Source organism: Phaseolus vulgaris, chromosome 5 (assembly GCF_051622355.1).
Source record: "Phaseolus vulgaris cultivar YP4 chromosome 5, ASM5162235v1, whole genome shotgun sequence".
NCBI lineage: Eukaryota > Viridiplantae > Streptophyta > Magnoliopsida > Fabales > Fabaceae > Phaseolus > Phaseolus vulgaris.
The window spans coordinates 34,547,230-34,559,452 of record NC_143502.1 but is presented as its reverse complement, the minus strand read 5'-3'; the positions used below and the strand labels follow the sequence as shown (position 1 = coordinate 34,559,452).

Below are 12,223 nucleotides of genomic sequence, written 5' to 3'. Positions count from 1 at the left end.
TTCAACTCTTTTGAACGTTCTCTTCACTTATTGTTTTTGTAAGTTCTTCCTACCCTCATTTTTTATTCTTCCTCCATTCTTCCATTGATTCATTGTTTAAGGTTCGTGTCCATTATAACATCACCGCGTTCCACTTTCCTCCACCACCACTGGTACCTTTGTAAGTTCTAACTCCATTCTTCCATTAGTTCATTGTTTAAGGTTCTTGCGCTTCGCTTTTCCTCCACCGTTGTTGTTGCCCTTCACCACCCCCGTTGTCATTACCTTGAGGTTGGTGTTGTTTTTATTTTATTTTTTTGAATAATTTTTTGTCTATATGTAACTTATAGACAACGGTTCTATAACAACAACTGTATATAACTCAATAGAATATATTACATGTTAATAGACAACGATTTCGAAACCACGGTCTAATTACTAAAACAACCGCTATCTTAAACCTTTTCTACACTAGTGACAACATATCATATCCAATACATGAAAGAAACCTCAATATCAAAACATATTTTTTATTTTGTATTATGAAATGTGACTATGAAATTTTGTATTCCAAAACTTAAGTATCCAAATATAAATAGAAGTATGGAGTTCATAGAGTATTTGAGTTTACATATTCTGTGTCTCCATGCCTTCTTCCTACACCTTTATTTAAAAAACCAAATGACAATTTTACTCACTTTATCATCTTCTTTGTAAACACCCTTCTTTCCCTTCTCAACCGTAAGAACTCCCACCTCCAACTACAACAACTCTCTACTTCCAGTACTATTGCCATAGTAGTCCTCACTTTTAGTGTCACTGCCACAATATCTCCCACGTTCAACTGAACTGCATCAGTCCCTTATCTTTGTCTTTTAAGTAGAAATACATTGTATTTTCAATCCAAAATACATATTTTTTTTTTATCTTGGATTACACAGTTATTTTTTTAATAGTTTGGATTGCACAATTTAAAATACAAATTAATGAATTCAATATATTTTAAATTGTAGAATCTAAAATACAAAATTATTATTTCCAGTCATAGAATTTAAAATACAAATTAATATATTTAATATATTTTAAATTATAGAATTCATAATACAAACCTGAATTTATATTTCAGATTATAAAATCTAGAATACAAATTTGTATTTTAGATTCCACAATAAAATGCACATTTTATATCGTGATTCTACAATCTGAAATCATAAAATTTTGCATTTAGAATTATAGAATTTAAAATAGGAAATTTACATTCTAAATTGTAAAATCTAAAATGTGTAATTTCAATATTTTTGAAGATATGACAGAAGAAACTACGGAGATTTGCCGAAAATGGGTAGTTATTATAACGTAGGCCCATAGAATTAAAAAGTTGGGCCAACATGATTCCAAGCAATGTTGAGGCCCAAACAGAGGGTGGTTGGTGTTATGCGTGAATCTTCGTCCTCATGTTCTTCTCTATCTGCCTTAGGCGATCTGTGATTGTCCGAGACAGAGAGAGATGATGATGCATTCGCGGATTAGAAGCGTTGCCGGAAACATCAAATGCGCCGCGAGACTCTTAAGTTCATCATCTGCAACCTCTCCGGTGGCCCCGTCGCAATTCTCGCAGACCCTGGCAGGGCTCCGGGAGCGGCTGGCGGAGGAGTCGCCGTCTCTTTCGGACTTCATTGCGATGAAATCGGAGAGCGCGTACTCGGTAGACGTTGGGACGAAGAAGAAGCCGCTTCCGAAGCCGAAGTGGATGAAGGAGGCCGTTCCCGGCGGCGAGAAGTACGTACAAATCAAGAAGAAGCTCCGCGAATTGAAGCTTCACACTGTTTGCGAGGAGGCTCGGTGCCCTAATTTGGGCGAGTGTTGGTCCGGCGGCGAGACCGGCACTGCTACCGCGACAATTATGATTCTTGGTGACACTTGTACACGAGGTTGCAGGTAATAATCCAATCATTTCTTTTTATTTTTCTGTGTTTCACTATTTATTTATTTTGTAATCGGTGCATTTATTTGTTTTTTGAAAGCGGGTTGTAGGAAACTTGTTGTAGATTTGGAAAAGTAGGTAGAGTAGATAATCCTTGGCGTGTTTCAGTTTGATTGATAAGTAGAGCTGATAGAACTCGCCAGTTGAGTAGCAAAATTGACACGGAATAATTCTGTGCTCATGTTATGAATTCTACGTAAGCAGTAAACATGTTGTAGAGATTGAGTTGTTTATTGGCTTAGCACGTATGGTTGACTGAGATTGTAATTATTACATGTAGAATTTGGGTTACTCAACTCCAAACACTAGCTCATGAAGTGAGAGAGCTGTCGCACACTTGTATATATACGATTGGCGGAGCTTCAGGAAATATTTTGCCGCTGTCTAAATAGATGTACACAATTTTTTGGGATGACAAATATATAAAATATACTAAAATTAAAAATAATTATTTTTATTTATATATGCAAAAAAAAAGTGGTGGGCAAAGGCCCCTCTCACATCCAACAAAGCTCCGCCATGATATATTATTTTGTTCATATCATTAGTGAACCGGAGATCTCGAATACATTTCCTTCAAATTCATGACTTGACAAGTTTAGAGGACTGTATGTAATCCTATAATGGCTCGATAACCAGTGACTCAATATGTCGATTAGCAATCACTGAAATAGAATATCGTGTTTAAATTTGAGTTTGGATGTATAACAAGCTTTGATGCTAAATTTTTTAATTGTCCAATTGATAACTATAACTGTTCTTTGCTATAGCTGACTTCTCTTACGGTTATGCTTGTTACACATTACATCCTTTTGTTTGGGAAACTACACACACAGTCATTACTAGGCAAGGAAGGTAGGTATAATTTTCCAAAGAAGTATTGGATGTAATAAGGTCTAACTTCAGGTAAGGTGATTACGCACGACTCATTATAGTTGTATCCATTTAATTTTTTGTTAATTTTCAGATTTTGTAATGTTAAGACATCGAGGACTCCTCCACCACCTGACCCTGATGAGCCCACCAATGTGGCTGAAGCAATTGCATCATGGGGTCTGGATTATGTGGTTATAACAAGTGTTGACCGTGATGATTTACCTGATCAAGGGAGTGGTCATTTTACTGAAACAGTGCAGAAGCTGAAGGTACTGAAGCCTAATATCCTGATAGAAGCCCTAGGTATGCATTTGAATGTTTATAGTTTCTGAAAATAGTATGTCATCTGGTTCTATCAAATAACAAACAAACCAAGCCAAGCCTAATTCTGATAGGTGGGCACCTAGTTCTATTTAGAAAATTATATGGTTTGCTGTTATAGTTAGTGGACAATGGGTATGAATGGAAGGTGCCATCTTTTGTTTCAAGTGTAGGATATTAGGTTGCAAGGTGAATCAGGTGGTACCTATAGTGCTAATTTCCCATGCAGTGTCGATTGCTGAATTTCATAGACATAGTATTTTTATTACTGAAAATGTGATATGCTTATGGTATGGCTTTTAATAGAATTAAAAAGAGATCTTGTTTACAGGTCATTGAGAATAAATTTGGTTTTATTTTGTATTTTTATATCAGGTATCAATCTTAGTATATATTTGTGAGATGGAGAATTATTTGGGGTACTATGCTTAATTAAAAACCTTTTTAAATACTAACTCAAAATGTCTTCCTTTGATGACTTCTGCACCATTGTTGTTGAAACAGTTCCGGACTTCCGAGGAGATGATGACTGTGTTGAGAAGGTTGCCAAATCAGGACTAGATGTCTTTGCACATAACATCGAGACAGTTGAAGAGCTACAGAATGTTGTACGGGATCATCGTGCTAATTTTAAGCAGTCATTAAAGGTTCTAATGATGGCCAAGGAATATGCTCCTGCTGGAACACTCACTAAGACTTCAATAATGTTAGGCTGTGGGGAAACACCTGGCCAGATTGTAAAGACAATGGAGAAGGTTCGAGCGGCTGGTGTTGACGTGATGACATTTGGGCAATACATGAGACCTTCAAAGCGCCATATGCCAGTATCTGAATATGTTACACCAGAGGCATTTAATAAGTATCAGACTCTTGGCATGGAAATGGTGAGTCTTTTGTTCATGTGTTTGTATTTAACTTATTCTTGTTCGGAGAAATACTCATTTTTTTTGTGAATTCCCTGGAGTTGTTGAAAAAGATAGCATTTATATCCTATAATTAATTGGTTTCCAAAAGTAATTGTTAGATATGATGAATATCTTGTGATACCAATATTGTATCAAAATATTTTAGAGTATCTTAGAGATTTTATCTGTAGATTATTTTTCTATTTCTTTTGAAAATAATAATTTTTGTTTTGCTATTTCTTTGACTTCCAGGTTTCCTTATATTTCATGACATGACTTCTTATTTGGTTAGGATTATGTTAGTTTTGGCATAAAAAATATAGTGTTTTATCATTTTATTGTAACTCCTTATTCAGACTCTTTTCCTGGTCGTTCCTATATACCAAAAATCCAATAATTTCTACTGTAATTACTGATAGGATATTTTCTCATCAATTTTTCTGGCCTTCATGTAATCTTAGATATCAGTTCTGTACAATACTAATTTTTGGTTGTTGTTTCCTATGTTATCTTGGTGTATAGTAGATATTTGAGTGGCATAAAACTTAATACACTAGTGCTTCTTGCCTGTATTTATTATTGTCTCAAAATTTGGGGCATATAAAAACATTTCCTGCATCATTTTGCTTATTCATTTTTTGTAAAATAATCGTATCTTGCTAATCCGTGGTAAATTCAGGCTTGTTATTACCTATGTATTCTTAGGAGTTAGCACACCTGGACCCATGGGACCTGCCAATAGCATCTTTACCTGACATTCTATTTCTATTCATCACCAAGCGAGTGCAATCATGGAACATTTCTCTCCTTTTAATTGTTGCATCCAGCATCATGATGATTTGTGGAAAAACTGTAATACTATAAAAGTTGCATATGGTATTTAATTACAATATCATGTGGTATGAATGACGAACTGATTCTACTTTGCCTATAGGGCTTTCGATATGTGGCATCTGGGCCCATGGTGAGGTCTTCATACAAAGCAGGTGAATTCTATATTAAATCCATGATTGAATCGGATCGAACTGCATCTCCCTCAAAGCTGACATCCTCTTGATCCATTATCTTTTTTTTTTCTTTTATTTACTCACTCCAATGTGCATTATATGTAAGGAGCGCAGGCTCACTACATGCTGTTGATGGGCATGTGCTGCCTGCCATTCTTTTCTCCGCCTCCTCCTCTGCAACCCCAACACCTATTATTTGGAAAGTGCAGATTTCAAAGTTGATTGTATATGTTCTCATTTACTTGTACTCATTTTCTCTATTAAACTGGAACTCACTTGTACCAGTTACTGTAATCATTAAAAGTAATAAGTGTTTACCTCTTATTTGAGAAATTGTTTAAAGCTGTTGATTTTAATACTCTTGAAGTGTTGATCTTAACTCAATTTGGGTTTATTTGGTAGTTGACATTCAAACTTATCTCACTGGACTTTAGTTTTGAATTAGAGTTTGGTACTACTTTATAGCAGCGTACTACCGAGAGCCTATATTATTGTCCTGAAGCCATGTATGGTGTTACCGTTACATTCATCAGGAGGATAGCCTAGTAGAGAAATGAATAGTGAGGTATTCTTCTTTTGGGTTCTGACTTATTACAGGCTGGCTAGTGGCTGTCTCTCAACATCTTGTGGGGACTGACGGTAAAACAATTGAAAGCTGGAGTACTGAGTAATCATTTTTGGTTACAATACATTCCTGAACCATATAAAATCTGTCGAAATATGGAAAGTTTTGGGGGGGTACCTTTGTACCATATGGGGGTTCTGTGTGTATATCGTGGTAAAATGCTTACTGGGGTAAATCTTGGTGGGGTTTTTGTTTTTATTGTCTATTAGAATTAAACAAACTGATGCTGATCAGAAAAGGTGTGGAGGGGGGTGTATCCTTTATTTTTTATATCGAATCCAAGGTATCCACATAAGTTTGTTCAGTTCTTGGTGATGATGAGCTTCATAAGATCAATTTAGCTATCAATGGAGGTACCAAAAATGGCAGCCCGACTAAACCACATTCATAAAATTCTGTCTGATTCGGTGCCAATAGGTTATATTGGTCAGTTTTTTAAAAACTATAAAGAATTGAAAATAAACTATGTATTTTTAAAATTTAAATAATATTAATGAAAATATTTTTTAATTTTAAATATAATAAAATAATAATTTTTTTATTTTTTAAAAACTACAAATATTATTTTATAGTCCACTTAAACCACAAAATTAATGAATTGAATAAAAGTTTATCTGATTTAATTTATGTCAATATTATTTTACAGATTGTCTTATATTTTTACTGTTCTAATAATGATCATATATATATATATATATACACACATACTTACTAAAAAAACGATTTGATTTAATTTATCTTACCATTTCGATGGGTGCATATTGGGATAGTTTTAGTAGTTATCAATATAGATATTAAAAATTTATTAGAATTCCGTAAGACCAGGTTTATTCTTGTAAAATGATTAAAAAGTTATGAAGTTTCTTTGAAAGTTTAAAGTTTGTTTGAGAAGTAAGCCTTCTTGACAAGTTAAAGTGATTGTCTTCTTATGGGTGTTGCACTTTTAGGCTCTCGAGACATATAATTGTACAATTTTTGTTTCTAGGTTTTTAACAGTGTAAAAACTGTATTTTTTTTAGATATGGTAGTTGTGATATATATATTCTTTTCACCAGTGAGTATTGCATGAGTAAATAATAAAAAATAGAATTAAATTACTTTAATAAAACAATGACGGAGAAACCAAAATTTTACAATCGCTATAACTAAAAGAACCAATTTGTGTAATTAGAATTATAAAAAAACTAAGATTCTACAATTGATATGTTTAAGAAACGAAAAACGTAATATGTTTCTTATTTTACTTATTATTCATGATTATGGTGCTCAGAAAATGCGTTTGAGATTTTATAAATATGAATATTTTAGACCGAAATGGGAAATTATTTTTTCAATAGTAACAATAATAAGGACCAATCACTTATTAAAGTTTTCTTATAAAAAAATTAATTTTATGTAAATAGAAATTAAATAAATATATTTAATCTTTCTACAAATATAAATACGAGAAGGACATATATATGAATGTAATATAATTTTTCACGTATTCACAGTTTTCTCTGTGTATTTGTTTTGTTGGTTTGAAATCAAATTAGTTTCTTTCTTAAGTGACAATTCAAAAGGCATCCATCTTTATTTTCCTTACGTTCTTTAGCATGATATTGACAGCCTTGGCCACCATGTTTAGCTTTTGAATAATCTTTTCCAATTCTTGCATAAACTTTAGAGTTGCCTTTTTTAGGTCGTCCTTCTCAATTTCTTGCATTAAATTTCAGAATTCACTTTTGAATTCATCTTTTCCATTTTCTGGAGGGGAAAATATCATCATCACATTATAAAAAAAAATCCTGTTTTCGTCAAGTCTTCTATTAAATAAGTGTTCTCATTTAAGCAAACGTGCTAAAATTTATACTCTTTAAAACAGCTATATTAAATAGCATAAAAAAATCACTTTTCTTCAACGCGTAGTTTTCCAAGATTTGGAATTTGAATTCTTTCGAGTTAAAGGGTTGGCAAAAGCAGTTTCAAACTATAATTTCCTTCTTTTAATAAACCCTACATTCGAATACAGTTTTATAAGCACGGTTGTATCAAACTAACATGAATTACAAAGCATGATCCATAAATATGATGTCACAAAATGAATAAGCGAAAGAAATCAAACAAAATAAATGATTCATACACACACAAATATTTACCGTTCTACAGGTTGTTGTATGAATAGTACATCTCTTAAAAACATTATCCTCGTAATATAATTTTATTTTATAAAATAAAGTTATAATTTTAATAATAAAGACATTTTTAAAAGTATATGATTTAAACATTACATATTACTAGTACTATTAATATTTTGTCTATTGATTTTATTTTAGTTTTTGAAAAAAAAATCATATACGGGAATTTTGTTTGTAATTTATACCATTCAATCCAACCTTTGAAGAATAGAACCAAATAATTATCTATGTTAATTCTGCAAAACTCAGCTAAATTATTAAACCCTCACATTTTCATTTGAAGATAGATTGTTTTATAACGTTTCTTAATTTCAAGTATTATATTTTTCTATTATACATTTTAATATTAATAATATATTACATTTTAAAACATTATTAACAAATTTAAAATAAATAATTGATTAAGGTAATAGTTAAGTATATTAAAGTACAAAGTTAAAATAATAGTATAAATGATAAAATAGTATAATTTAAATAAATCGGGTAAAAAAAAAGTAATAACAAAAAAATCTTACTTTATATACCAACATTGTTGACTTAGGTAAAATTAAATTTGAATTATTTAAAGAAAATATCATATTCAAATCTATAGAGAAAATATTATTGAAAAAAAAACCATGATAAATGAAGTTTTTTCATCATTCAAATTTAAAAATCTTATCTATTCAAACATTATAATAAAATGAAACAAAACTTTCAAGTAAAAGAACTAAAAATGACCTAAAAGTGCTTTCAAAACGTAGTCTTTACTGAAAAGAATCCAAGGCAATACTTTTTAAATCACTGTATCTTATTTTTTTTAAAAAAGTTCATCTATACGGACAAGTTAGTGAAAAAAAATGCTCAACCTTTATGAATGTCATGGAATAGCCATGCTTGCTAATTGCCCCATGCAGAGTCACGCAACTAAACTTAAACATTTACAAGCAGATTAAATTCAAAATATTTATTTAGTTAAAAGGAAAATATATTTCATGTTGTAGATTCTATTTTATCCTGCTAATTAAGGTTATGAGCAAATAGTGCATGTCAAAAAACAAAATACAAAAAATAACAAACTCTTCTTTATTCACATGATTAGTATTTAAAAAGTTCAATTATTAATTAGTTAATTACGCTGAACTTTGTTAATATTATTTCACATGTGTTTAGTGGACTATATAAATCCATTTCTCACAAAATTTGAAAAAATAAAAACAAGAAAAAATTGATTTCTAATAGCATAAACAGAATTTAAGATTGTTGGATGCAAGTGTGTCCTTCATCCAGAGAAAGATGAAGGCTATTTAAACAGCTCCAACCATGTTCTTGCTTCACTCAACCTCTACAATCTAAATTCACCTTAGTTCCTATTTTTTTTTCTGTGTTCCACTTTTTCTCTCCACATCCCAAATCTCCTCTCATAGCCTTTTCCCCAAATCACCCTGTTTTCAGTAGCCGTTAATCACTTTTCATTCCCTTACCCATCAAAAATTTCAAAACCAAATAACCTAAGCCATGCAGCAGCATTCTACACTGCATTGTTCTACCCACCACCACTACTACTACATTGTTGCAACCTGAAACTCAAAACTCTTCGCGATTTGTTCCAAAAAATCAAATGGGTTGCTGCTTGAGTTCCCCTAACTCCAACCAACCCCAAAATGAACCCAAACACCCACAACCCCACGTGGGATCCGTTGAACAAAACTGTAGAATCAGAAACCCACAACCCCTTGAAGAGGAATATGTGAAAGAGGTTCTTTCTGAAACACCCATCTCCAAACCACAACAAATTCCAACTTTTAAGCCACATATGAAGACCCAATTGCCCGCTATTCAGCCACCAAAGGTTCCCTTAAAAAAAGCGTTGGAACCTGAGGAAGTGTCTGCCGTGTCGGAAACGTGCAGCAACGGCGAGAGTTTCTCCACCACTACCACCGTGACGGAAAACCGAGAAGACGAAGCCACAAGTAAGAGAAGCAACGCAACTCAAAACCGGAAGCGTTCGTACACCGTCGACAGTAGAATCAGCTCCAGGGACCGGAGGCAGAAATCCCCGGCGAGAAAGCCAGAAATTCCGGTGAGGCCACGGTCAGTTCCCCGGAGATATTCTGATCAGGCACCCCGTCTTTCCGGAGAGGGGTCCATCCGGCGGTCGAGGTCGCCGTCGCGTGGAGGCCGGAGTAATATCCGGCCGCCGACGCGACGGGTTCTAGCTGCTAAGGATGTTGTGGAGAGAAACGACAGCGTTTCGGTGAAGGAGTCACTAGAGAACCCACAGGTGTCACTGGAGTGCTTTATCTTTCTGTAGGTTCTGGAAGCAAGTTTCTTTGTTAATTGTTTCAAGGGTTTTTGGTTTGGTAGAAGCAATTTTGAGTCACATGACGTGTTTTACATTTTAGTGGCAGTTTCAAGTGGTTGGAGTTCATTTTTCTCCTTGTTTGTGGGACATGTTGCTCGCAAAATTGCTTCTGTAAATACTTGCATCTCCATAGATGTTTCTCTTTTTCGTGTTCTTACCTTATTTCTTGTGATATCTGGTTAATTTGTATGGAATCTGCAGCAATAACAGTATGCATGTAATGTTTTGTTCTCATTCTATACACTCTTCGGAAATCTTTCTGCAGAATTTTCTTTAATCTTATAAAGAAAATGCCAAATAAAAAATAAATTTATACAATCATCCATGATGGAGGACTTGAATGTATGATCTATCATGCATAATATAGTTTCAATAGATTAAAAATCCTGGGTTTGAGAGAGGTTTATTAACAGCAGAAGCTGTTGTTTGGAATTTGAGTTTTCCATAGGAGAAAGTATGAGACCAGTTACAACCTAAAACTTTGATACTTAAAGATTTAGTGTTTATAAGGTTTTTTTCTTATATACTATGGAACTAATATAACTGGATGAAAAACTGTCATAATTTAATGTTTGGTAAAGTATTATTGTATTTAATGCATATTTTAATGTATATGATTTTTAACAAAGGCAAAAAGATATGTAAAGATATTAAGATTGAAATATGAAGTTATGGGATCTGGTCCATTGCTATAAAAAAAACTGATAGGCACAGTGGGCTTAGTTAGAGAACATTAAACTAAACTAATGTGGTGAGATGATGTGGATATTTTATAATGTATAATAGTAATTCTTGAGAAAGAGTTGAATGCAGTGAACCAAAATGGTCCACCAGGTTGAGCATCCTCTTTAATTACTTTATAGGGGAGGGAGAAGAAGACAGATAGACAGACACAGAGGCTGCTTTTGTTTCTGTGGATTGTCATCTTTTCTTTTCTGTTGTGTTCAACAGCAACCGTGTACCTTCATTTCAAGCATGCTAAAAAGTGTAGATAGCAGATAGCTCGCAAACTGACAAATCATTAGACAGTTAGTTTTGAAATGTTTTAACTCTTACTGATTTGATTGTTAATAATTTGTCTAGTTATAAGCATAACATAATTCCGATAATATAGGTTGGACAATTCATTTTTTCTATTATATATATATATATATATATATATTGTTTGTGTTTTTGTTACCCAGAAATCTACCATACAATTGAGACACCTTCTTGTTCGGTCACTCAGCATGCACTTCAATTACTTTCTATACAAGCTCCTTTCTCTTCTTTGATCTCTTCATTCTTCGGCCTTCTCGTAATCCAGATTCTTCAGCTCTCGGTCTTCTCGTAAACACCGAATGAGAGTACCTGCAGAAGTCACTCCGACCATCAAGTCAGTAAAGATATTTGGCACTCAATTATCAGAGCACTGTACCTGATGATGATCCTGGTTTTTGGAATGTGTGCTATTTATATTACCTTAGTGGACTTTCCTTATTGAACCAAATTAGGGAGTTGAACCATGTTTAGGGTTACATTACCTGGTCCTTAATCGTGGATTAGCTTCACTGATTCTATTTAAGCGTAACTGAATTTGAGATGTCGATCGGCCCATTCACTAGCACAAAATGTATAAACAACGACTATTTATTTAATGCGGTTTTAGGGTTAGCCGTTGTCATTTAAAATGCAGTGGTATTTTTGAAATTAATTTCATTTACGAATAATAGCCGCATTCTTAAATCATGCATTCTTAAATCAAAGCGCATGATTTACGAATGCAGTTATTTAAATAGCCGCCTTCATAAATCAAAGCGCGTGATTTAAGAATGCCGCATTCTTAAATCATTTTTTACCCTAATTTTGAAGCGCGCCACTTACGCTTTCATACTTTCTTTTTTTTTGGCGCTTTGCGTTTTCTCTTTTTTTCTACTCTGGTGTTCCTCTCTTTTTTCTGCGAGCTTCATTGTGTTCTCCTCGTACCATTGTAAGTTCGTTTCGATTCACTCTCTTTCTTTTTAAC

At 33.3% G+C, this 12,223-nt stretch overlaps 2 protein-coding genes across 3 annotated transcripts; both read left to right on the top strand.

Moving 5' to 3' along the window:
* The first annotated feature begins 1,356 nt into the window (after nt 1–1,356).
* On the top strand, nt 1,357–5,405 carry LOC137835480 (lipoyl synthase 1, mitochondrial). Of its 2 annotated transcripts, none has more exons than XM_068644007.2 (4): nt 1,357–1,917; nt 2,931–3,142; nt 3,665–4,044; nt 5,000–5,405. In XM_068644007.2, the coding sequence occupies exons 1-4, from the start codon at nt 1,487–1,489 to the stop codon at nt 5,120–5,122; spliced, it is 1,146 nt and encodes a 381-aa protein (XP_068500108.1). In that variant the 5' UTR covers nt 1,357–1,486; the 3' UTR covers nt 5,123–5,405. The 2 variants fall into 2 exon arrangements, 1 of the variants encoding a protein (XP_068500108.1); XR_016520989.1 differs by having other exon boundaries at nt 1,360–1,917; nt 2,931–3,108.
* Nucleotides 5,406–9,140: 3,735 nt separating this feature from the next.
* LOC137834337 (uncharacterized) lies at nt 9,141–10,452 on the top strand. The gene has a single exon (XM_090301989.1). The coding sequence runs from the start codon at nt 9,475–9,477 to the stop codon at nt 10,165–10,167; it is 693 nt and encodes a 230-aa protein (XP_090158115.1). The 5' UTR covers nt 9,141–9,474; the 3' UTR covers nt 10,168–10,452.
* Nucleotides 10,453–12,223: the final 1,771 nt, after the last annotated feature.

What these genes read in the sequence shown, in the direction of transcription:
- LOC137834337 (XM_090301989.1), top strand. Translation starts at nt 9,475, where the DNA reads ATGGGTTGCTGCTTGAGTTCCCCTAACTCCAACCAACCCCAAAATGAA.
- LOC137835480 (XM_068644007.2), top strand. Translation starts at nt 1,487, where the DNA reads ATGATGATGCATTCGCGGATTAGAAGCGTTGCCGGAAACATCAAATGC. An exon ending in ACTTGTACACGAGGTTGCAG is followed by an intron (nt 1,918 to 2,930) that starts GTAATAATCCAA and finishes GTTAATTTTCAG; the next exon opens with ATTTTGTAATGTTAAGACAT. An exon ending in TATCCTGATAGAAGCCCTAG is followed by an intron (nt 3,143 to 3,664) that starts GTATGCATTTGA and finishes TTGTTGAAACAG; the next exon opens with TTCCGGACTTCCGAGGAGAT.